The sequence below is a fragment of the Rhincodon typus genome, chromosome 23, assembly GCF_021869965.1.
Source record: "Rhincodon typus isolate 14 chromosome 23, sRhiTyp1.1, whole genome shotgun sequence".
NCBI lineage: Eukaryota > Metazoa > Chordata > Chondrichthyes > Orectolobiformes > Rhincodontidae > Rhincodon > Rhincodon typus.
The window spans coordinates 11,635,370-11,659,428 of NC_063354.1; the positions used below are offsets into that span (position 1 = coordinate 11,635,370).

Consider the following 24,059-nt stretch of genomic DNA (forward strand, 5'->3'; position numbering starts at 1 on the left):
TCAGAAAAGCTTTTCTGATGAAGGGTCTAGGCCCGAAACGTCAGCCTCTCTGCTCCTATGATGCTGCTTGGCCTGCTGTGTTCGTCCAGCCCTGCACCTTGTTGTCACCCTCTTTTTAAATTTGGGATTTATTTGTAAAAAGCCAAACAGGAAGTTGAGCAAATTACTTTGTTCTTTTTCAAACAAAAGCCTCATGCTTAAAATGCATGTGCATTTTGCTTTGATTGAGCTAAACAGTGGCTTCCATTTCAAATCAAAGCTTGGTATAATCAAAAGGACAGCAGTAAAGGACATTTAGAGTTCCTGCAGGAAATGATCGTTACTAGGCACCCCTTGGTGAAACTGTGCATCATCCACATATGGTAAACAATTCCCCGCTTCATTAGTACTCTGTACGTGTGTTAAAGTCTGTGCAGGAATAGCAAGAGATGCCTGTAACCATAGCAGATCAAGCAGCACACAGATCTCGAGGTAAATAGCTTACTTTGGAGTATGCAACAGGAAGGAAAGACAAGTGGTGAACCTACCTCATACAACTGCACTTCCTGTGGGGTATTCACATTGCATCAATGACAACTGAAGGAAATTTGTGTAACAGTGATTTGTTACCAATTTTCTCTTTAAAAAGACACTCAATTTTGAAATGAAACAAAACACAGATTTCAATCAACTTGTTTCTCTTTCCCCAGAAACAGGGATTGTCACAGGCTTGATAGAACCAGTTCCTGAAAAATGGGCCAAATATATAAGATTTAAAGGTGTATACAGTGATTGTGCAGAAATTACTGGAATTTCATCAAAATTCCAAAGTAAGTCACTCTTCATTACTGAATTGGAATGTTGGCTATGTTGCAGCTTAAAAATTCCATGACAGGACATTAGTGGGGAATTATCAAAACATGCTGGAAATGACAAGGCCTGCCTAATTTAACACAGGGCTGTTGTCATTCAGAACAGTACGCAGGAGGCCTCAGCTAGAAGTTACTAATGTTTCCAAAGAATTTACTCCAGTGTTAAAAAAAAATTCTAAAATGACATACAAGTGCAGTCCAAGCCTTTCAAAATAGAGGTTTTAAGCTCACATTTAAGGGTTTGTTTTGAACACGCACATCATTACATATTTTGCTGTTGCCACGGAAACGTGAACAAATGATCACCTCCTGCTCTATTTGTAGGTTTCCAAGCTTTGAAACAAACCCCACTATTTTTTTGGTTGAAAAAAAAACTGCAGTTCACTGACTTCAGCTATTTAAGGTATTGGGCAGTCACAAGACCAAAAAACCTGGCCTGTGCTGAGTTTTCTAATCTCATTTGCCTTCAACTTGGGAGGGCAAAACTTCCATGGTTCCTAATCCTGATAATTATCCAATGATCCCGCTGGAGTTACACATACGTGCACATGTTGGAAGATGATGAGATCAGGTTTGACTACGGTCAAGTATTATCTCAACATTCTGTCCAGGTTTATTTACAAAGGTACCAGAGAATGACAAGTTACAGAGTATTTTACTTGCTGTAGAAATGCTTATTATCACCATGACATAAGAAACTGGCCATGGATATCGCAGAATCAAGGAATCCCCACACATTTTTACAACTATTATGCACAAAGATTATATTTCTCATGCACACGTATATGGGCTAACATTAAGCTATTACATTAAAAAGAGGAGTATGCTTCCAGTAGAATGGCATGCTTCAAGCAATCCAAAGCAAGATGGAGTATTTATACCCTCAGACACATGCTATGATATAGTGATGATAACATGTGCTTGCCTCTTAAAGATATTGGGTGGCACAGTGGTTAGCACTGCTGCCTCACAGCACCAGGGACCCGGGTTCAATTCCAGCCTCGGGCGACCATCTGTGTGGAGTTTGCACATTCTCCCTGTGTCTGCATGGGTTCCCTCTGGGTGCTCCGGTTTCCTCCCACAGTCCAAAGATGTGCAGCTAGGTGGACTGGCCATGCTAAAATTGTCCGTAATGTTCAGGGTTGTGTACATTAGGTGGGTTATAGGAGAATGGGTTTAGGCGGGTGATCCAAGGGTTGGTGTGGACTTGTTGGGCCGAAGGGCCTGTTTCCACACTGTAGGGATTCTATATATATTGGAAATACTGACTGTAACACACAAGTTGGTAAGATATAACCAGTGGAGTAAAATCAATGTACATCAATGACTAGGATGAAGGAACAAAAAGTATGGTTACTAAATTTGCTGTGATGGGTAGGAGAGTAAACCACGGAAAGGACATAGCAGAGAGTGTGCAATGGGATAAGATAGGTGAGAGAGAGAACAAAAATTCAGTAGATGGCATTGAATGTGAGAAAATGTGAACTAGTTCACATTTAGAAATAAATAAGAATGAAATAGAATAGAAAATTAATGTATTATTTAAAAGGAGAGATTGAACTCTACAGTACTGCTACATATGAGTATCCTGGGACATGAAATCAGGAACTGTTTGCATGCATGTACAGCAAATGATTAGCATATGATGTTTAATGTAAGGTGACTGGAGTACAAAAGGAGAGATTTTTTCTATAGTTTTGGTCTCCCTAGTTAAGGAGCTATGTGGCAAAGGTTCAAAACAGCTGAATTGTGGGATGAAGGGGTTATCTAATGAGGATACTTATAAAGAAAGATTGAACACGTATGCATTGAAATTTAGAAGGAAGAGAATTTAAACAAAGCCAAGGTGCTGAGGTGATTATATTTGGTGGGTGGTGAAAGGATGTTTATTAATGTGTGTCAAATTTATGACAGAAATTAAGGGATGTTTTCCTCTTACAGAGGCATTAGTCTGGAGAACTTTCTTTCAGTGAGTAGTGGAAGTAGGATTATTGAATAATTTTAAGGCCAAGATTGATAGATTTGTGATTGGGAAGGAGAGTTCCATCAGGAGAGATGTCTGTGCCTGTTGAACAGCTCCTTACATGTAACAAGGCAAATTCTAGATAGGTTTCGTACCATCAGACAGGATCCTCCCAAAGTCCTAAGCTAAAAGTGGTAATTTGGATAAGTAATGGTTCAGAGGGGAAGAGTAGGTCTGCTCAGGACTACTTTTCAGCAAAGTTTGGAAGCAGGAGAGGTTCGGTTCAACTGGAAAGCAACGTCCAGATTAGAAGCTTTGCCAAAATAGAAATCGTAGCTTTTAAGTTCAGAGGAACAAAGGAAATTGCAAAAGTTTGTTGAGAAAAATGATGGATCAACCAAAGGAACGAGTGAAATTGAATGTTAAAAAACATGAGATATATGGTGGCTAAAAGGAAAGTTGCACTTGGTTTGGGAGTTTGGGGTGGGGAGCAGGAAGGAACTAAACAGCAGATTCACAAACTTAAATGCTATACCACAAGTAAATAAATTTAAGAAAATTAAATACTACATTTTATGGCAAGAGATACAGAATACAAATATCAAGAACTAACGGTAAATCTAAAATCTTTGCTTCACAACACGGGAAAACCATGTGCAGTTTTGGATTCCACACTGCGAAAAGGATTCTTCAGTGACAGAAAAGTGTACAGCAAAAAAAAAATCCCACGCGGTCTGAGGAGATATAAAGGAAAGGTAAGAAATATTGGGGTTAGAGGTGATTAAAGTAAATGGATAAAGATTTTATTTTTAAAGTGTTAAGTATGGGACACAGTAGATAGAATATTTTGAAAGGCAGGGCTTCTAGCAGGATGAATATATTAAGATGAAATGCAAGTAGTAAAGATATGAAAAATGAAACATAAAAATCATGATGTTGTGCATGTTTGATAGACGAATATCCATAGACTGAATCAGACAGTAGAAGACTTTTAGAGATTTTCTATGGTTTTATTGTTAAACTACAGTTCAGTAAAAGTACCAATTTCCACCCTTCCCTTTTTGATCTTTTACGTATCCAGAAGTCAACTCCCCAACTGGAGGAAAAAAGCTCTTTTTTTTTCATAAACCCTCCATGTTCTAAGTAAATTACTTTGCAAGCACTACCCAGCGGAGGTAATGCTACAAGCTCAAACTCCAATGAGCATCACCTGCTCCCAATTAACTCTGAAGCTGTTCTGGGGATACCCTGCCGGTGCCTCTTGTGGAACAATGGTTGTCTCTGTACCCCTGGACTGAGAGACCCGGGTTGAAGTCCCACCTGTTCCAGAGGTGTGTAATAATATCTCTGAGCAGGTTGATTAAAAAAAAATCCTAGGTTCTGGGATACCCTTAGGCCCTCTTGTGGCACAGTGGTAGCGTCCCTACCCCTGGACCGGAAGGCCCAGGTTCAAGACCCACCTGCTCCACAGATGTGCAATAACATCTATTAGAAAATTACGGTAATTAAAAAAAACATTCAGGGAAACCCTTGAAGGGGATCTTGTGGCACAGTGTTATTTCCCCACCTCTGAGCTAGGAGGCCCAGGTTCAAGTCCCACTTTTTAACAAACGCATTTTAACTTAAGATATTTAATAGGTACATAACTTAGCTGCTATAAAATAAGGCTATAAGAATTGAATACCTAATGGAGATTTTACATATTTCAATGTGACGCAAGAAAAGATTTTATATTTAGAAGTTGTTGCATTCAGAAGACAACTCTGGCAGGTTTAGAGATATAATGCCACCTTCTTATTTGGCACTTCCATTTTTAGATCTCAGTTGAATATTACTTAGAATTCTTAGAGCATTAAAAATACCTGGCTCTGGACAAATGAATCTAAAATTATGAGCTTTGGCAATTCAACAATCTGATAAAAGTATGAGTAACAAGGATACCAGGGTGTAGTTCTCCATGGCCGGAAGCAAGATAAGCTAGCACACATGGTGCCATCATGCTCAAGCATGATTTCTTTGGCCAGTCATTTAGCGTAGAAAGTCTAACTAGGAGTCCTATGTTCAGGGTTCTCTTAAGGTCAATATGCAGGTTCACTTGGCAGTTAGGAAAGCAAAAGCAATGTTCACAATCATTACAAAACAGCTAGTAATACAAAGCAGAGATGTACCGCTGAGGCTGTATACCAGTCTGGTCAAACCACATTTGGAATATTTTGAGCAGTTTTAGGCCCTTCATCTAAGGAAGGATGTGCCAGCCTTGGACAGGGTCCAGAGAAGGTTTACAAGGAGGATCCCGGGAATGAAGGGCTTATCACACGAGGAGTGGTTGAGGACTCTGGTCTGTACTTGATAGAGTTTAGAAGGAGAAATTGAATTGAATTAGGTTTATTGTCACATAAGTACAGTGAGAAAGTTTACAAGTCACCACTTACGGTGCAATCTTAGGTACAAAAGGTGCCTAGGTACAGAATCTTAGTTACTAAGAAAATAACGCAAAGTTAACAAGTTAAACATTACAGCCCTACTTGCTAAAAAGAGTAGAAAAACAAAGAAACACAGTTAATAGTTCCACACTACAGTCCATAAGCCCCTGGCAATGCTGGGCTCGCACTCCTCACAAGGACCTCGATCTCACCACCACCCCGGGGCTGCTTGCTCTCACTGCCTCGCAGCCTGGTCCTCTTACAGCCACTGCCCTGAGCTGCCCGCTTTCGCCACCCTGGGGCTGCCCGCTCCTGCCGCCAGTTGCCTTGGGCTGCACATTCCTGCCTTCCTCTCCCATCGCCGCCAAGAAAAAGAAAAAGATGAAGAAGAAGATGAAAATGAAAGAGAAAAGAAAGAAAGAAAGAAAGAAAAGCAGAAAGAAGAATGCGGCCAGCTTGGTGCTGGGAAATAGACGGGCTCGGGAATGCCCAGCCTGCCATCACCGCCATCTTGTGTTGGATGAAGACGGATCTCATTGAAACTTACAGAATACGGAGAGGCTTGGATAGAATGGACATGGAGGAGATGCTTCCACTAGTAAGAAAGACTAGAACTCAAGGGCCTTAGGGTGAAGAGACAAACCTTTAAAACTAAGATAAGGAGCAAGTCCTTTAGCCAGAAGGTGGTGAATCTGTGGAACTCATTGCTGCAGAGGGCTGAGGAGGCCAAGTCATTGGGTATCTTTATGACAGAGGTAGTTAAGTTCTTAATTAGTAAGTGGATCAAGGATTACGGGGAGAAGGCAGGAGAACGGAGCTGAGAAACATATCAGCCATGATCGAATGATGGAGCAGACTTGACTCTTATGGTCTAAATCCTTTCTGGTCAGGTAGCAGATGCCATATAAAAACTTTCCAGCAAGCACTTATTCAGAGGTTTCATGACAATGGCAATTCTTAGCTGACTGGCATAAGGTCTGATGATCTGGTGTTCTTACTGGTCATGCGATCTAGTAATTTTGCTGTGTCAGCATAAGCAAAGAACATTGGTAAACTCAATTACATACCACAAAGCAAATGTTAAACAAGAGCAATCCGACAGATAATTGAAGAGGACAGAATATTAAAGGATAATTCTGGGAAATGGGATTAGTGAAGATAACTTGAAAGCATTAATATTTCATTCAGTGCTGAAATTTAAGATTTCATGAACATGAGAAAACATCTTCACATATACACACCCATGAAATTACACAATTGCAGAAACAAATCGCGCAAGAACAAAGCACCCAACAACAAAATTCACTCAATAGCCTATTTCTGGTTCCTCCCAGTTCTCTGGGAGTAAATCACTATTTCACTTTCAAACTACACTGGCTATTGCAATTCTGCTTTACCAGCAACCAGCATTTATTTATTCGCTCATGAAGGAGACTGTCTTTGTGATTGCTCTGGAGTGGGGCACAGTTTCATCATTTTGCTCAAGACTCATATTCCTAAATTGTTTGGAGTATAATTAGTCAAGGCAGATGTGCTCCATATTGATTCAACCCATCAAACAAATAATTTCACGTATATGAATATTTTTATGGATCAGAATGGAGATATACTAAGAACAATAATAATCTTCTCAATAACTTTTGAAGAATCTTCTTTTGATGTGTATTTTCATAAATTCTATTTGTAGATAAAGAGGCAGCAATAAACTCCATTCCTGGTTATTACCAGTGTCTATTTTTCATTGCTCCTCAGGTCACAACATTTGCTCATTTCATTGAAGTTGTTTGCAATGATATCATTGCTTCTAATAGTTGGGAGTAAATAAAAATTCACACTTCCTATCATAAAATCACATACTATGTCTTCAATTTCGATAAGTAATGGAGATGAATAATGAGGGGAAAAAAAAGTGCAGTCGTGGGTATTTTTCGCCTGGGACAAGATACTGGTTAAATAATGTCTCCCTGTTTCAAACAACAGTCAATGCCGAAGTTCAAAATTGGAAAAGATAAATTGTTCAACAAAACACCATTTGCTGTGTGTTATGATTTTCACTTATTTCAAGATACAAACCCTAGTGTCATAAATCTAGTGCTGTTGATATATCCAAATGAGCAGGCAAAAACATTTAATCATGGGAAGATAAACAGTGTGAAAATGAAACACACGACCAATGCAATTTCGGTAGAAAGTCTTGGAACTCTGAACCTTCTAATGAAGTATTATTGTGAAATACAACAGCTTTAAAAGGAACATCAAAAATCTCTTGGCTATGTTATACAAATATAGAGAAACTCAACATTTTGGTTTTCCTTATTCATTCTCAGGATGAGGGCGTCGCTGGCCAGTCAGCATTTATTGCCCATCCCTAATTGCCCAGAGGGCAGTTAAGAGTCAACCATATTGCTATGGATCTGGAGTCACATGTAGGCCAGACCAGGTAAGGATGGCAGTTTCCTTCCCTAAAGGACATTAGTGAACCCGATGGGTTTTTCTGATTGTTGTACAGATAACCTTAGAATATTCTGGCTAGCTAATGAAGAGGGCTGATACTTTCTGATATTTTCAAGTCAGGTACAGTCAATGGGGAAACTATTACACGGAAGTTGCCCCTGCCCGCCCACCCATTAAGAAAGCTTGGCAAAATAATCAGCTGTATTTTAGGAACTGATTAACCTGTACATGACTCCAATATAGGTTCTACACAATATTTCAGTGATGAGTACATAGACTGCTCCTCCTCAAATAAAATTTTAAATTCTGCAGATGCTGGAAATCTGAAACTAAAACAGAAAATTCTGGAGAAACTCAACAGATCTGGCAGCATCTGCCGAGAGAGAAACAGTGTTAACATCGATTTCCAGCGTTCTGACAAAGGGTCACTGGACCGGAAACATTAACTCCATTTCTCTCTACACCATCTGCCAGGCCCAATGAGTTTCATCAGCACTTTGATTTTACTCCTAAAATAAAGGTGTTTTTGGAACTAGGCAACCCAGCTTAATGCTAATATACTAATTCTACATAAAGGAACAGGAAGACCAGCTGGTCAATCAAGTCTGTCCTATCTCACATGATTAAACCATTCAACCCACTGGAGGCTCAGTTCACTTCACAGCCACGGAATTGCTTTACATACCAAAGTTGTGCTTTTCATAAGAAAATCAGTTTACAACTTAAAATAATTTGTACCATGAATCATGTTTTGAATCATAGGATCCTACAGCATGGAATCAGGCTATTCAGCCCATTGAGTCCACACTGACCTTATGAACAGCATTCCCCGCAGACCCACCCATCTATTCTGTCCCTCTAACCCTGCATTTCCCATGGCAAATCCACCTAGCATCTCTGGACACTATGGACAACTTTATATTGCCAATCCACCTAGCCTGCACACCTTTGGACTGTAGGAGTAAACTGGAGGTTACTCATGCAGACACTGGGAGAACATGCAAGTTCCATACAGACAGTTGTCCTAAGCTGGAATCGAACTCAGGTCCCTGGCACCGAAGCAGCAATGCTAACCACTGAGCCACCGTGCCGCCTGAATTTCAATAAGTAGTTTGTTTTGACTTCACCTCTCTTTAACATATCATTAACAGCTATTGTTTCATTTTCCAAAAGTCCCTAATCTGAATTCCTCACTCTTATTGACATCATCCCTCCTTTTTTGACTCAACATTCATACATTTATTAACAGACACTGGGATTGTTTTTCTCTATTATAAGTTGTCAGTTGCACAGACTTGCCTCTTGACCAGTATAAAAATGAAAGCAGCCAATGCAACATGTCACATGAATTGTTTAAGCAAGAACCAGGGAGAATACAGTAAGTCAGGAAGTGAAAAGCAAAAGTCTTTGGCAAAGAATATGAGAATGGAATGGCATTAATTCAAAGAGAACCCGAAAAACATTTTACTGGTATAAAAGCAGTAAGGAGGGAGCAAGAGTTCATCTGAAACAGAGTGCAAATCTGAAAATTTGGGGAATAAGGGAGTGAATCCCAACATTTAATGCATCTTAACCAGTTCTGCTTGCTTGTAATTAACATTTAACTTAAATTTGCTGTTTTAACTTTCTTCCAGGGTTTGGGCAGGGCTAGACAAGCTTTCTGAAGAGCAGGTAAGATTAGTTAATTAACTGGTTTAATCCAGTTCTGTAACAATCAGAAAGTTCACTCAAGTAAATTACAGGATGAAGAGAGTAGGAGCAAATCGGTCATTCTCATTCTTCCTCTCGTTTCACTCAAATTCTTATATGCATCTGCAGATTTGGATTCGTGCGTGTTTGGCTCTGACTCTCCCTGAATACCGATCAATTTTAATGAAATAAAGTTGATCCTGCAAGATTCAATACTTGGGCCCCAGCTGTTCATGATAAACATCTGGAATAACGTGTGCTGTTTCGGTCTCCTCACATCTCAAATACTGCGTGCAGTCTTCTTTCTTAAGTAAGGATGTAAACACATTGCAAGTGATGCAAAGAAAGTTTACTAGATTGATACTTGGAAAAGACAGATTGTCTTAAGGAATTGATTGGACAGACTGGGCTTGTTTTCATTTGAGTTTGGGAGAGGAACAACATGATTGAAGTTTATGACATCCTGAGTAGTCTTGGAATTTAGGTTATTTTAAAAAGAGTGACATTTAATTGTGGGTTAGTGCAGTTTGTGACCTTTCCTTTAAAAATCCTTAAGTTATTCTGGAACAACTTACCTAAAAACACCAGTTCCAAGAACACACGTGACTGCAAACAAAGGCTTGGTAGAACCCCTAAGTGTTCACAGAATAAGGTCTTTATGCTTTTGAGTTTATGACAGGCAGTGCGAACAGGTGAATTTTGTTTTTAAACTTCAGAGCAGAAGACTAATATTTCAGTTGAAGTGAATTAAGAGCTGATTAAGAGCTACTTTCTCTCCAATCAATAATTTATGTGCAGAGGAAACCATAAACCAGGAAGAAAGCATGTGCTTCTTTTCAGAGTCACCCTATGTCCAAGATCTGAATTCAGATAGATGTTCTTTTTACGAAGACTGATGTACCAATATAGTTATTTCCAATGTTACAGTTAAGAGCTCAGAAAACATGGAATTGCCTAACTTGCTTCTTCAAATGAAAACTTAAATGGATATTTGGTGTAGCATGAAACTCTGTTGCTTTAGTAGGGAAGATATTTGAAAACAGCGGTTGATAATTTAAATGAAAAATTATCAATAATTAAGCTTTGGATAAAAGGCAAACAGGAAACGTACTATTACAAATATAAACGTTTTGGATGCAATACTGGTTTAAAAAAAGGTTATGTTTATTTTTTATACAGCCCTGAAAAACTGGTATGATATAATGACCAAAACATTATAATAAGTAACATATAATCTTTTTAAATAGTGTTCTCCTGCCAGAGTCCTTATGGTAAACATGTCAGTCTTCCTCTCCTTGTAAATTTTCCTCTTTCACTCAAATTCTCATATACATCTACAGATCTGGATTCGTGTGTGTTTGGCTCCGACTCTCCCTGAGCACTGATCCATTCAACAATTTTAACGTAATAAAATTGCCAATGTAATAGGGAGGTTATCTCCTTTTAAAGTGAGACTATTCGTTATTACATTGTTCCTGTGCCCTTCAGTGACCAAGTCACCACACAATGCCCCGTTCCTGCTATGTTTTTGCCTTAACACAAGTGTGCAAAAGAATCCATCAGTACAATGGTTCCACATCGAGGCAGAGACTAGGAGGGAAGTTAGGAACTGAGGAAAGAGAGAGTGGCTGATGATCTGAGAAAAAGAGGGAGGGAGACTGGGGATCCAGGGAGAGAGAGAGCGCAAGTGAATGTGTGGCTGTGGTTGAGGTCAGTAGAGAGAGAAGGTGGGGATCGGTGCGGGGGGCAATGCATGACTAAGGATCAGGGGAGAGCGTGAGCTAGTTTGTGGTTGGGGATTGGGAGAAGCGAGGACATGGCTGGGGTTGGTGTTGTGTGGGTGTGAAGAGACAGAGATGGTAACCAGAAAGCGAGATGGGTGAGGGAGCAGGTACAGCAACAGAGACAGCAAGAGCATGGGGCTGGGATTGGGGAGACAGGCTCCAGATCACATATCAATTCTTAGGGGAAAATTTGAGAAATGCTTAAAAGTCACAAGTATATTGGTAAAGTACCGTATGTGTCTAATTTCTTAGAATGCCTTTCACACCCTCTTTCTATATATCTTATCTTTAAGTTCTCCATAGAGACGTCTTCCTTTATTTGTTACATCTTTCAAAGATCGTCACTGCCACTTATCTACTTTAATAACTCGGAATGCAGACTTGCAACTTCAAATTCTGCAAGTTTCTGGGATGATGTACTCGAATTATCAGTGGTTGAGTTATATTTGTATAAAGCATTTAGTTCTCAGTTGGGAGGTTATGGTTGGTTGTGACTAGATACCTGAATGCTAATAGACCAATTGCAAGCCAATATTATACATACATGACATTCAGGCTCTTACCGATTCATTTGCACTTGAGGAAATAGAAGATGCTGCATGCCCAGTGAATTCAACACTTTCCAATGAATGTTTGGAATGGAGTTGGTAATAGAGAACTTTAGTATTGCTGAAAACCATTTTGTTGAAGGTCTTTATCTTGCATTCATCAGGACGTTTCCCTTTACTCAAGCATTTCTTTTGAAAAGAACATTTACACTGTACAAGCAGAGAGTGTTTGGAAAGTGGACTTTGGTAGCAGCATTGCTATGAAGAATACACCAATTAGGTGATGACTGTCAGTTAACTGTCAAGCTATGCTTACACTTTAAACTTGGCAGGTTGACTGTGATTGCTCATGTCATTACTGAGAAAGGAACCAGAAAATGGCTGTCACTTATTTTGGTTGAGTTGAAACAGGCAGTGTTCAAAATGTTATGCCCTGGAAAGAACAGGGCTCTGTGTAGCCTTTTACATTAATATCAGTTTGTTGCTCTGTTCAACTTCAACCACCAGTCAGGTCCTAAAACTTTGAAAGCCAGAAAGTCCAAATATTCAGGGTTTTCCAGCTTTTGCAGGATGATGACTGATATTAGTGACATTAGTTTTCATTTTGCTTGTACTTGTGCATTGTAGGTCAATATGATTAGTCTCTACACTTTCTCTATGTGCTTACAATGTCTGTAAAGTAAGTTGTGTTTGCACAAGACCCTTTCCAGATTTCCAAAGAGCAAAGTTATATTCGCCCAGATTTTCCAATCAGCAAGAGAAAAGTGGAAGTGATTCATTACATTTACCTATAGAATTTCTATGGGCTTTTATGTTGCATGTTGCATTAATTAAACATCCATTTCAGTCCTGCATTATTAAAATAGCATTTCGGACATTTGCAAAATCCTCACTGGAGTCGTGCACTATTTGACCCTGGAATCATAATCCAAAATATTTCATTCAATGCCATTTCATGTGCAGAAAGCAACATAGAGGAAAGATGGGATTAAGAAAGAGATAATAGAGGCAAAGAAAAAGTTTTTTTTTTTTTAAAAAAGTATTTCGTTTTAACATCTAATAAGATTCAATCATTACAATCTGAAATAATAAAATTCCAAAATAATAAACATTACTTTGCAACGTCAGCGAGGTTGTTTGTCAGTAATTAATACCACTGCATATTCACCAACAGTTCAATGAACAAACCCAGTAGTTTATAAGTATCTGTTTGACAAATACCACAACATCATAGATTTATGTACTTCACTGGTGGGTTACATGGGCAATATGTTCAAACAAACATTGACTGAAGTTTCTTAACTTAATTTCACAAAAACAATTGCCTGAAGTTGCTTTCCAGTGAAATCTAAAAAATGGTGAGGGCCTGTAGTCTCATCATTATTCTTGCTGCAAAATTCTAGCTACTGTGATTAGATCATCAGCTCTTTGCCATGGACTACCAATGGCTATAGGAGAGTTCTGTACAAATAAACATGCCTCTTTAATAAAGGTATGGGCAGCATCCATCTGTTGCAACAAGAGGAAGCTCTCAGCAGGATGTGAAAAATAACACTGTGTGCACAGAACCTCATTTTAAAAATAAGTTACTTGCAATGGTACTTGTGTAACTGAAACTTAAAGTTGTGCCAAATTAGGACATTTGACATTTGGAAAAAAGTCTCAAGTTATGAGTACTGTGCATTTCTTGCTTGTTTCAATGTTTAGTTTCACACTTTGAGGCAAAGATGTGAAGCAGAAGACAAACTGCAAATAATTATACTTCACTACAGACTGCTGATGCCACAATGACCTATACAGCCATGGATTGATACAATATTCTTAACCAATAATTCATGGCAGTTTAACAAATCATGAGTCCTAACAATTTTGATACCACATCCAAACAGCTACACTTCATTAAGCTATTACTTTTGGTTCCACCACCAATTTGCACATTTTCACAGATTCTCCTTCCCTGGCCAAATTTGCAGGTTGAACAAGATACTTTTCAACATTAACATGCTTGACCTCAAAATGTGCTTCTGACATGTCTTCTCTACCACAAAGACTGCTTATTTCTACATTTGTTAGATTACCTGTATCCTGGTTTCAGCCCATCTGCTTCTGAAATTATCATTCACACTTTTATCACTGCAATCTCAACTAATCTAATGATCTCAGAATCAAAAGATTTATTGCAATGAAGGAGGCCATTCAGCCCATCATGGCTGCTCTGGTACTCCAAAAGAGCATTTCACACAGGGTCATGCTCTTGCCTTATCCCTATGACCCTTCACATTATTCATTTCCAAATAACCATCCTGTACCTTTGCTAATGTCTCAATTGAACCTACCTCCACCACATAATTAGGCCATGTATTCAGGCCACGCCAGTGCCAGGTAATGATTATCCTCAACAAAGGAGAATCTAATTATCACCCCTTGACATTCAATGGCATAACTATCACCAAATTCCCCCACATCAACACTGTGGAGGTTACCATTGACCAGAAAATAAACTGGACTTGTCATACAAATACGGTGGCTACAAGATCAGGTCAGAGGCAAGGAATCCTGCATGTAACTCACCTCCTGACTCCCCGAAGCCTATCCACCATTTACAAGGCATACGTTAGGAGTGTGATGGGACACTCTCCATTTGGCTGCATGAATGCAGCTCCAACAATATTCAAGAAGTTTGACACCATCCCGGTCAAAGCCTCCTCCTTAACTGGTACAACAATCTCAAATATTCTTCTCTCCATCATCAATGCCCTGAAGCAGTAGTGTACCATCTACAAGATACACTGCAGAAATTCAGCAAGGTTCCTCAGACAGCACCTTCCAAACCCACGACCACTACCATCGAGAAGGGCAAGGGCAGCACAAACATGAGAACACCACCACCACGAAGTTCCCCTCCAAGCCACTCAGCAACCTGACTTGGAAACATATCACCATTCCTTCAATGCCACTGGTTCAAAATCCTGGAACTCCTTCCCTAATGGTACTGTGAACATACATACACACACCAAATGGATTGCAGTGGTTTTAGGTGATAGGTCACCACCACCTTCTCAGGAAAAGTACTAATGGGCAATACATGCTGACCAACCAGCATCATCCACGTCCAATGAGTTAGTTTTCATAGAATCATAGAATCCCTAGAGTGTGGAAACAGGCCCTTTGGCCCAACAAGGCCACACCGGCCCTCATAGCATCCCACCCAGACCTGTCCCCCTATAACCCACCTAATCTACACATCCCTCAATACTACAGGCAATTTAGCATGGCCAATCCACCTCGCCTGCACATCTATGGACTGTGGGAGGAAACCCACGCAGACATGGGGAGAATGTGCAAACTCCACACAGTCGCCCGATGGTGGAATCGAACCCGGATCCCTGGTGCTGTGAGGCAGCAGTGCCAACCACTGAGTCACCGTGCCGTTTTCAAGCTTTGAAAATACTTGTTGGATTAAAAATTTACCTATCGCTTGTACAACTGCTTCTTTTCTGGATGGCTTCCAGTTGTCCACCTGATGTAATTGTGACCTCATTCAAAACCGTACTACATACATCAAACTCTATACGTTGATCACCACTATCCCTGCTGACTTACTTGAGTCAGAGTTCCTTAGTGCATCAAATTTAACGATCATCATTATCATACTTTGCTCTGCATTCTGCTCAGCCCTTCATTTCGTTCACTGTTTAAAAACAGACTCACATTTTCCATAATGTTTTGCTTTGGAAATAAGTAAATGGACACGAAAAATAAGAAATATTATAATGTTAAGCTGCTGAAAATTAAATTGAAGATCCACGTACTAAAGTTACTTAGGTGCAAAGTCAGAATGATTCCAAATTAAAAATACACCCAAATATATTGCTATACACAAGTTAAATTGAGTCAAGTTAGAATTTCGATGAATTGTAAAAATACAATTCACAAGTTATTCCATATTGAGCTCCTGATAACAGTTAAAGGACAGCCACAATATGGCATTTAGACAAATGGGGTCCCATCTTGAATTCAATTTTTTCCTTTTTTCCCTTGATTGAACTTATTCTATTTCTGGAACATTTTGGGTCAACATAGAGTTAGAATCCAGGAGGTGCACAGTTAACAGAGACATTGGCATAACTTCACATTACTACATGTCAATGTGCAACTGACTGCAAGAATCAAAACCTCACTAACCGCAATCTGCTGCTTCTCTGCAAGTACAAGCTCTCCACCCAACTCCACCCAGGGTGGGATATCACTGTGAAAGACTTAAATAAAGTGCACTATGTATCATTCTACCTTCACCGATACACTGCTACTGCCAACTCAGAGACTACTACTTTCATAAACCAGGTGCAGTCAAGCCTCACTTAAGATTTTTGCCTTTCTGTTCTTTCTTCTCCCAACCTAAGAAAAATGTGTTGGAAAAGCTGAAAAGACAGTACTGTGCATTACAACTGTTAGCAGTTTGTACATGCAAATGCAAATGCATCATTTTGTTTTATGACTGAGTATATTCTGTAAGCAACTGTCAAGTTTAAATGCAAGACAAATTAACACTTCCATTTTTGGTACTCCAGTCAACATGCAGTCTGGAAAATGACCAGACTGACTCAAGCACCAGGGTAGCAAGTGAACACAAATTATATTTGTATAGCACCTTCATTGTAATCAAATATGTTCTAAAACCCTGCACTGGAGCATTGTAACACAAAGTATGACAGATCCAGATAAAAAATTATTAGGACAATTGACCAAAGACTTGGTCAAAGTGGTAAGTTTTAGGAATTGTTTCTTCAAGGAAGAGTGTCAGGTAGATGGAGATGTTTAAAAGCAGTATTCCAGAGCTTGTGGCATGATAACCAAAGACATGACCATCAATGATACGGCAATTAAAATTCGGATACTCAAGATGCCAGAATTAGATGAACCTAGATTTCCAAGGTTTGTGGAGCTAGAGGAGATTTCAAAGGTGGAGAACAATAAAGCTGTGGACAGATACGTAACCAAGGATGAGAATGTTAAGATTCAGATGTTGCTTCACTATAAGTCAAATAGGGCAATGAGCAACAGGCTGCTTGGGAGTTAAACCATGAGCAGCATTTTGCACAGCCTCAGTTCACCGAAGTTGGAATGTGGGAGGCCAACCAGGAATCCATTGGAACAGCGAAGTCTAGAGGAGATGAAGGAATGAGGGTTTTAAGCAGATGAACTGAGGCAGGGCAAAGTAATGGAGGTGGAAATAGACTGTGCTGGTAGTGATAAAAATGGCATCAAAAATGTGACAATAAAGTTATGAACAGATCAGATTAATATCATTGTTCCCAGGGACAGACATAGAGTTATAGTGAGGGAAGAATTCAGAGTGAGAACAAACTATGATTTCAGTCATCTTTTTTTAAAAAAATTAAGTTGTTAATTAATTCCCAATAAAGCTAATTAGTGTGAGAACACGTTCAGGAAATGAAGCAACCGTTATGAGTTTCCACAGTAGAGGCGGCACGGTGGCTCAGTGGTTAGCACTGCTGCCTCACAATGCCAGGGACCCGGGCTCGATTCCAGCCTCAGGCAACTGTCTGTGTGGAGTTTGCACATTCTCCCCATGTCTTCGCGCGTTTCTGTCGCGTGCTCTGGTTTCCTCCCACAGTCATAAGATGTGCACGTTAGGTAGATTGGCCATGTTAAATTACCCATTGTGTTCGGGGATGTGTAGGATAGGTGCGGTAGCCATGGGAAATGCAGGGTTACAGGGATAGGGTAGGGGGTTGGATCTGGGGTGGGATGCTCTTTGAGGTTGGCACAGACTTGTTGGGTGAATGGGCCCATTTCCACGCTATGGTGGTTCTAATCTATTCTTGTACATGCAGCATTACTCAACCCTACTGTGACATTATCTTCAAATAGTATCTAAGCAGAAAATTAATCCTAAAATATCCAGCATTCTAGAAGAACAAAATGACAAATATTGTGTGTCAAGAATTGGAATCCATTGAATACCATCATTGAAGCATCCTGGTGCCTCAGCACCTCAAATTGGTGAGCAGGGTTATCACATGGCAAGCGAGATTGTGGGGCTAACCAATTTTCCAAACAGACCCTAGAACAAATGAAAGATCCTTATAGTAGGGTTTTTCTTCAGCCCTGGATATCTACCAAGGAGGTCTAAAGCAACATTGTGGATGATGCACTGCCAGCACAGAAGAGGGGTGGATCTGCCAGAGGCCATATTGGATCTTGTGACTGCTTTACAGATGCAGTATGTGCAAATCGGTTTCTGTTCTCTCTTGCCATTTAAAGGGGATAAGCGTAGTACCAGTCACGTATTTTCCAGGATGCTGGAGGAACTGAACCTTATCCCACAAGTTTTAGCTAAATAAAAGTGTAGACCACTTAATCTGTCAAGTTGATGCAAAATTTATTCAAGTTACAGCAGCAGCCTTTTGACCTAACAGGAATCCCACATTACTACTGCATTATCACTGGTCAATTAAAAACTGCTTTAAGGTGAAATTATGTACTTATGTGTAATTAGTATTTTTGCAAACTTCGTTATTATCGTTGCAATAATTTAAATGCAACTACATTGGATACAATCATCTACTTTGATGTACCTTTGCTGTAAAATAAATGCCTGTTCCTAAGAGTACGCAGATTTATAAATTTTCAACAAATAGTTTTGTTGTACATTTGTTCAATAAATGTCCACAATGATATGAAGGGGAGGTATTGAGAAATACAAACAATGGAAGTTATGTATGCATTACTGGATTATCTACGACTGAGTTATGAATGTCATATGGAGTATTTTATAATTCACTAAATTTTTTGTCTCTATTGTCCACACCCTTTTGTCCACATACAGAGCTAAATCCATTTTAATTTTTTAATACTTCTTTCTTTGTGAGCTTCGCTGGTTAGGCCAGCATTTGTTGCCCATTCCTAACTGCCCTCAAGGTGGTGGCAGTGAGCCACCTTCATGAACTACTGTGGTCTGTGGGGTGTAGTTACATATAGTGCTGTTAGGGAGTGATTCTAGAATTTTAACCCAGCAACAGTGAAGTAACAGTGACATTACTCCAAGTCAGTAAGGGGTGTGGCTTTTGCCAGGGGCATGGGGGTACTTAATGGTGGTGTTTCCATTGATCTGCTGTTCTTCTAGGTGGCAGCAGTCACAAATTTGAACATTGGTAAGTTGCTGCAGTACACGCTGTATAGCGCATGCTGCTCTAACAGTGCATCACCACTCTATCACTGATCTAACAACCCTTCCTGGCACTCTGTTGGAGTCATACAGTCATAAACAAATACAGCATGGAAACAGACCCTTTGGTCCAACTCATCCATGCTGACCAGATATTCTAAATAAATATAGTCCCATTTGCCAGCATTTGGCCCATATCCCTCTACACCCTTCCTGTTCATATACCCATCCAGATGCCTTTTAAATGTTTTAATTGTACCAGCCTCCACCACTTCCTCTGGCATCTCATTCCACACATGCACCACCCTTTGCATGAAAAAGTTGCCCCTTAGGTCCCTTTGAAATCTTTCCCCTCTTACCTTAAGCCCATGCCCTCCAATTTTGGACTTCCCCCACCCCAGGGAAAAGACTTTGCCTATTTATCCTATCCATGCCCCTCATGATTTTATAAACTTCTATAAGGTCACCCCTCAGCCTCCAACACTCCAGGGAAAATAGCCCCAGCCTATTCAGCCTCTCTCCATAGCTCAAACCCTCCAACCCTGATAACATCCTTGTAGATCTATTCTGAACCCTTTAAGTTTCACAACAATTGCACACAGTATTCCAATAGTGGCCTGACCAATGTTCAACTCATTCTCGTGAATGTCTCCAACCTATTGTCTCAGTCTCTTTTTCTCTGTCTTGCACAATTCCAGGGCATGTGTGTGGCTGCCCTCTATTTATTTACTGATGCACTCAAAATGAATCTCTTGCCCTGAAACATGGAGCAAGGTGGAGGACAATATGCCTCAGCTGGAAGGTGCAGTAAACTGCTGAAAAGGTTCTCAACGTGGTGGCTATTGGAGAAATTGCAGTTCAGTTCCAGTCCAGAAACAACTTATTGGCTGCATTCAGAAAATTCCAAAAGCTGAGGTTGGAGAATGGAAAAGGCAGCAGTGGGTGGAATGGGGTCAATGATTTGGGAGAGAATAGAGAGAGAACTCCGCATGAAAAAGCATTCCCGGTAAATGGGCAGCGGGAGTACAAGCAATCCAGAAACACACGCTAAAATTGCAGTATGGCCCTGAAAGGTCTGAGGGTGGTGATACTCCAGCAACTATGAACAGAGGAATGATATAAAATCACTTACATGGTTGGTTAATACTTTGATGCCAGTTTTGAAAACATATCTAGATAGACATTTAAAAAAACACAAAATTAAGCTTTTCATTCAATGGGCTGGTAAGGAGTGGGGTGTATTACAAGTTGCAAGACTCAAACTTAATGAACAGCTAATGTTATTGCCAAGAGTTAATTATACTCTCTCAGGAAGAAATCCTGAAAATTATGTTCTTGAGTAATAATGACAGTGGGAGGTCAAGTCATAATTTACATAGACTGCCAAAAACAAGAAACCAGAGACTATAGTAAAAAAAGGCAAATCTGAATCCAGCATTTCAAACTCCAGCCAAATACTCAAAAGTTCAAGATGGACTCTCATGTTGTTAGCAATATGAACTTCACAACAGATGATAATTTTGCCAACTCAACGCAATCTTGAATGGGATTTGCACCGATTATGCAAAGTAGCATGCAGGTCTCAAGAAAAACTGTAAGATACTCTTAAATGAAAAGAGCTTTCAGGATTGTATTTGTAACATTTCTAGCCTATTTTGTGCTTTAAATCAAGATTGGAAGAAATACAAAGAAAGATAGCTTGTGGTTGACTCCTCTTAAGGCCCAAAAAAGTATTTAATTACATAGACAACACTGCACAAAAGCTGCACAGCCATTTTAATGGCTGAAGTGTCTGAACATGAAAGTTACATTTAGGAACAGAAACTTCAAACTAAGCATTCTGCTGTCAGCATTTCTTGCTTTAAATCAGCTGATCGGTGTCTGTTCCATTCTTAATGCTAACATACACTACAGGCTAATAGCAGAAAAGCCTCCTTACACGCAGCATTTGGATTGACGGGCAGAGGGCTATACTCTCCTACAGGTTCTATCTTCCCAAATTAATATTTGCATTGGATTGCTTATTTTGGATGACAATCCACTAAATGACAGAACATCACTGTCAGAAAGATCAAGACTGGAAAGCATGCTGACAGATTATAAAGCAGTCTGTTGCCACGTTATGTTTTAATCAACGATTGTGCTGAAATATTAGAACTTCCTGCATGATCCTTCTGATAAATATTATATATAAATTTGACAAATGGCATCTTTTTCAAACTTAATGAAAACTATGGTATTACTATGTACACATTTTGAAATCATCACAAGTTCAATGCTCTCTCAACTATTTCAGGATTTAAAGGCAGGAATTGAATAGAGCAAATTTATTTCTTAAACATACAGCACAGGAGGCCATCTGATCCATCTTTTCTGCACTGGTTCTTCTGAAAGTGTATCCATTTATTCCCAAACACCATGTTCCTTACCCACAGCCCTACAAATCTATCCTGGTGCAGCTGGAAGCAGTTTCAATAGCGGATTTAAAAGGGGAATTAGATAACTATCGGAAGGGAAAAATAAATTGTAGAGCAACAGGAAAAGGATGAGAGATTGGAACTAGCTAAGTTGTTCTTGTAGTATGCTAGCATGGACGCAAAGAGCCAAATGGTTCCCTTGTGCTGTAATTATTCCCTACTTCTATGGAATCCTGTTAACATGAACAATCATTCTTCAAGGGACAGTCAACTGCTTTAAAAACTGTCATATCGGCTACATGTCAATATAATTGAAGTAAATTGGGCACATACAGACAAATGTTTGCACATTTTGACAATTTATCATACATATCTCAGTGATTACTAGACAGAATATTTACTACAAAACCTGTTTTAATAACCAATGCTCAAATATCTACAACATAATTTATTACTCCGAGTGTTACACTATCAAATTCAAATTACTGATTTCATTAACACTAATCAACATCACAGCATTCTTCTGCACAACACAATAAATATGTAGATAGTGGTGATATTAATTTCAAAACCTTCCAGATCTCATAATTCTACTGCAGTTCAAGTGGGAAAAATACAAGTTAGTGAGCTAATACAAGAAGGAAGTTTCACAGAAAAATAACAAGTGCTTCCACTTCTAGCAGGTTTCCAGATGTTACACTGCTCAAAAATGCAGTCATCTACACAAAACCCGATGCTGATCGAGCTACAACTGGAATTAAATTTCAAATTCATCAGAAAAGATGAAAGTTTTTCAAAAATGGTTGCAGAATTTCAGGAGTAAATACAGCGTTTTATTTATTTTTTGACTCTTGTCTCTTTTGAAGCAATTTTAAACATACATGAAAGTACTCTATACAATACTGGCAAACATATCGATTCCATTCTGTTTTCTTCATTGCTATGGATATTCAGATCGTACACAGTCAGTATTGCTACAGCATTGTATTAATAGGAAATATATTTAACTCAAAACAAAACAAACATGCTGAAAGATGGGTAATGGATCAAAGTGTTTCACTTTTATGGCCATTGCATCTGATCAGCTTGTTAAATTTGGAAAAACACCACTTAAAGTGGTGTCTCTTACAGTACTGGTCAAAGGCTACCTTTCAGCTTCAAATCTCATTCAACCATACCTGGTTTTACATTTACACAGAGGAAAGCCTGGAAGCTGGATGCACAGAGCTCACTAACAGTTCCCATCACTCGGTTCAATCTTTTTATAATCCAAAAGCCGTCAAATGTATTTATTTCAGTGGATATGGGCTTTTCTCCACACAGGCTTCACAGGATAATTTAATCTCTCTGGCAGTCAGTTTTGAAGTCCTCTCCCAAATGGGGAAATACTGTCATATGGTTTTTCTCTATATATAGTCCCTTGATGCACCACTGCAGCAGACAGTCAGTAATCGAATTTCACTGGCCACACATCCAGGAAAGGCTTAAATATTTCCAAATTGCCAAGTGTTTCAACGTCACTGCCTGACAACCTGCCTCAGTCTTCATTCAGCCAATCAGGTACACATAGATGACAACACAATCTAACGTCTATTTAAGCAATAAAGTCAAATAATTGTGAATTACTTGCATCTCCAACCTTAGTTCCTACCAGCCCTTGTCAAGCTACATGTTAAGTTTTCTAGGGGCTTTTAATTTATAACAAAGATTCCATGTTCACCTACAAAACCTTTTCCATTGTTGCTTAGCAACTTAGTCTCCGTTACATAAAATGAACGCACTGTAAAAATGTACTCTCAGTATTGTGTAAAAGGTTTTTTTTTTAAAAAAGGTGTTAGAAATTAAGAGTTGCACTACTACAAAAAAAAACTTGAAAAGTAATTGCAATTCTTCAAAAGAATGAAAAGAAAGATTCTTCTAAGCAAGGTTCAAAGATTCCAGCTTCTATAGTAAAATGAGCAGTATTATCCAATTTATTTTTTTAAAAAATTGTGATTTTCCCAAAGCTGGCCACAGCACAGCAATACTACAAAATAGTACATTCAGGGATTTTATTTTTTTGCAATGTTTTAAATGATTGACTAACCATAATTAGTTCTAAAAATATGCCCTTTGGGCATGCAACATGTGTTTCAGTAATTTATATATTTCTGGTATAATGTGAAAAGATAAATGTAGAGTTTGACAAGATAAATTTATTTCACTAGTACCCACAGGTATGTTTTAGAAAGCAACTTCTCTTTTTAAAGATTCATCTGATACTCACAGTTGTATTTTTGAAAATCAGAAAAGCACTGCAGCAATGTATTCAGTTTGTCATTTTTTTGGTGCACATTTTTTTGTAATCTCACTAGGAAGCAGGTATAATTTAACAAATGTCATCAAGTTTCTTTTCCAACAATCTCTTATGGGTTTCTAATCTCAGTTTTGGTTTTCAGTCAAAATGCTGATCAAAACTGAAGTTCTGCTCTCTTACGCCACAGTCACTAGTGCAATATGAGGAGCAGGAGTAAAGCTATTTGACTGCTATCAAGTTTGATACTGCACCCAAATTCATTCAAATGATATATTGTTGGAGGACTTCAGAAATGTCAACACATATTTTCTTTTTCCAAGACAGTTTCAATCTTAGATCTATTCCTTTAAAGAAAAGACTATATAATCCTCATGTAGAAATGGAAAGCTAAAATAACAGGAGCTGTCAGCAGGTGGGGAGTAAAAAATAACTTATGTATCTA

General features: G+C 39.0%; 1 protein-coding gene across 2 annotated transcripts in view; it reads right to left on the bottom strand.

Annotated features, from left to right (window-relative positions):
* Nucleotides 1–24,059, bottom strand: part of cyth1b (cytohesin 1b) — a 216,147-nt gene that overhangs the window by 151,194 nt on the left and 40,894 nt on the right. Inside the window, exon 1 of one of the 2 annotated variants that reach the window (XM_048610836.1) lies at nucleotides 22,500–22,749. The exons of the other annotated variant lie outside the window; for it this stretch is intronic. Within the exon in view, the coding sequence (XP_048466793.1) occupies nucleotides 22,500–22,566 (67 nt within the window). The 5' untranslated portion in view covers nucleotides 22,567–22,749. Of the gene's footprint in view, nucleotides 1–22,499; nucleotides 22,750–24,059 lie in introns of those variants that run through there. 2 annotated transcript variants of the gene reach the window in all.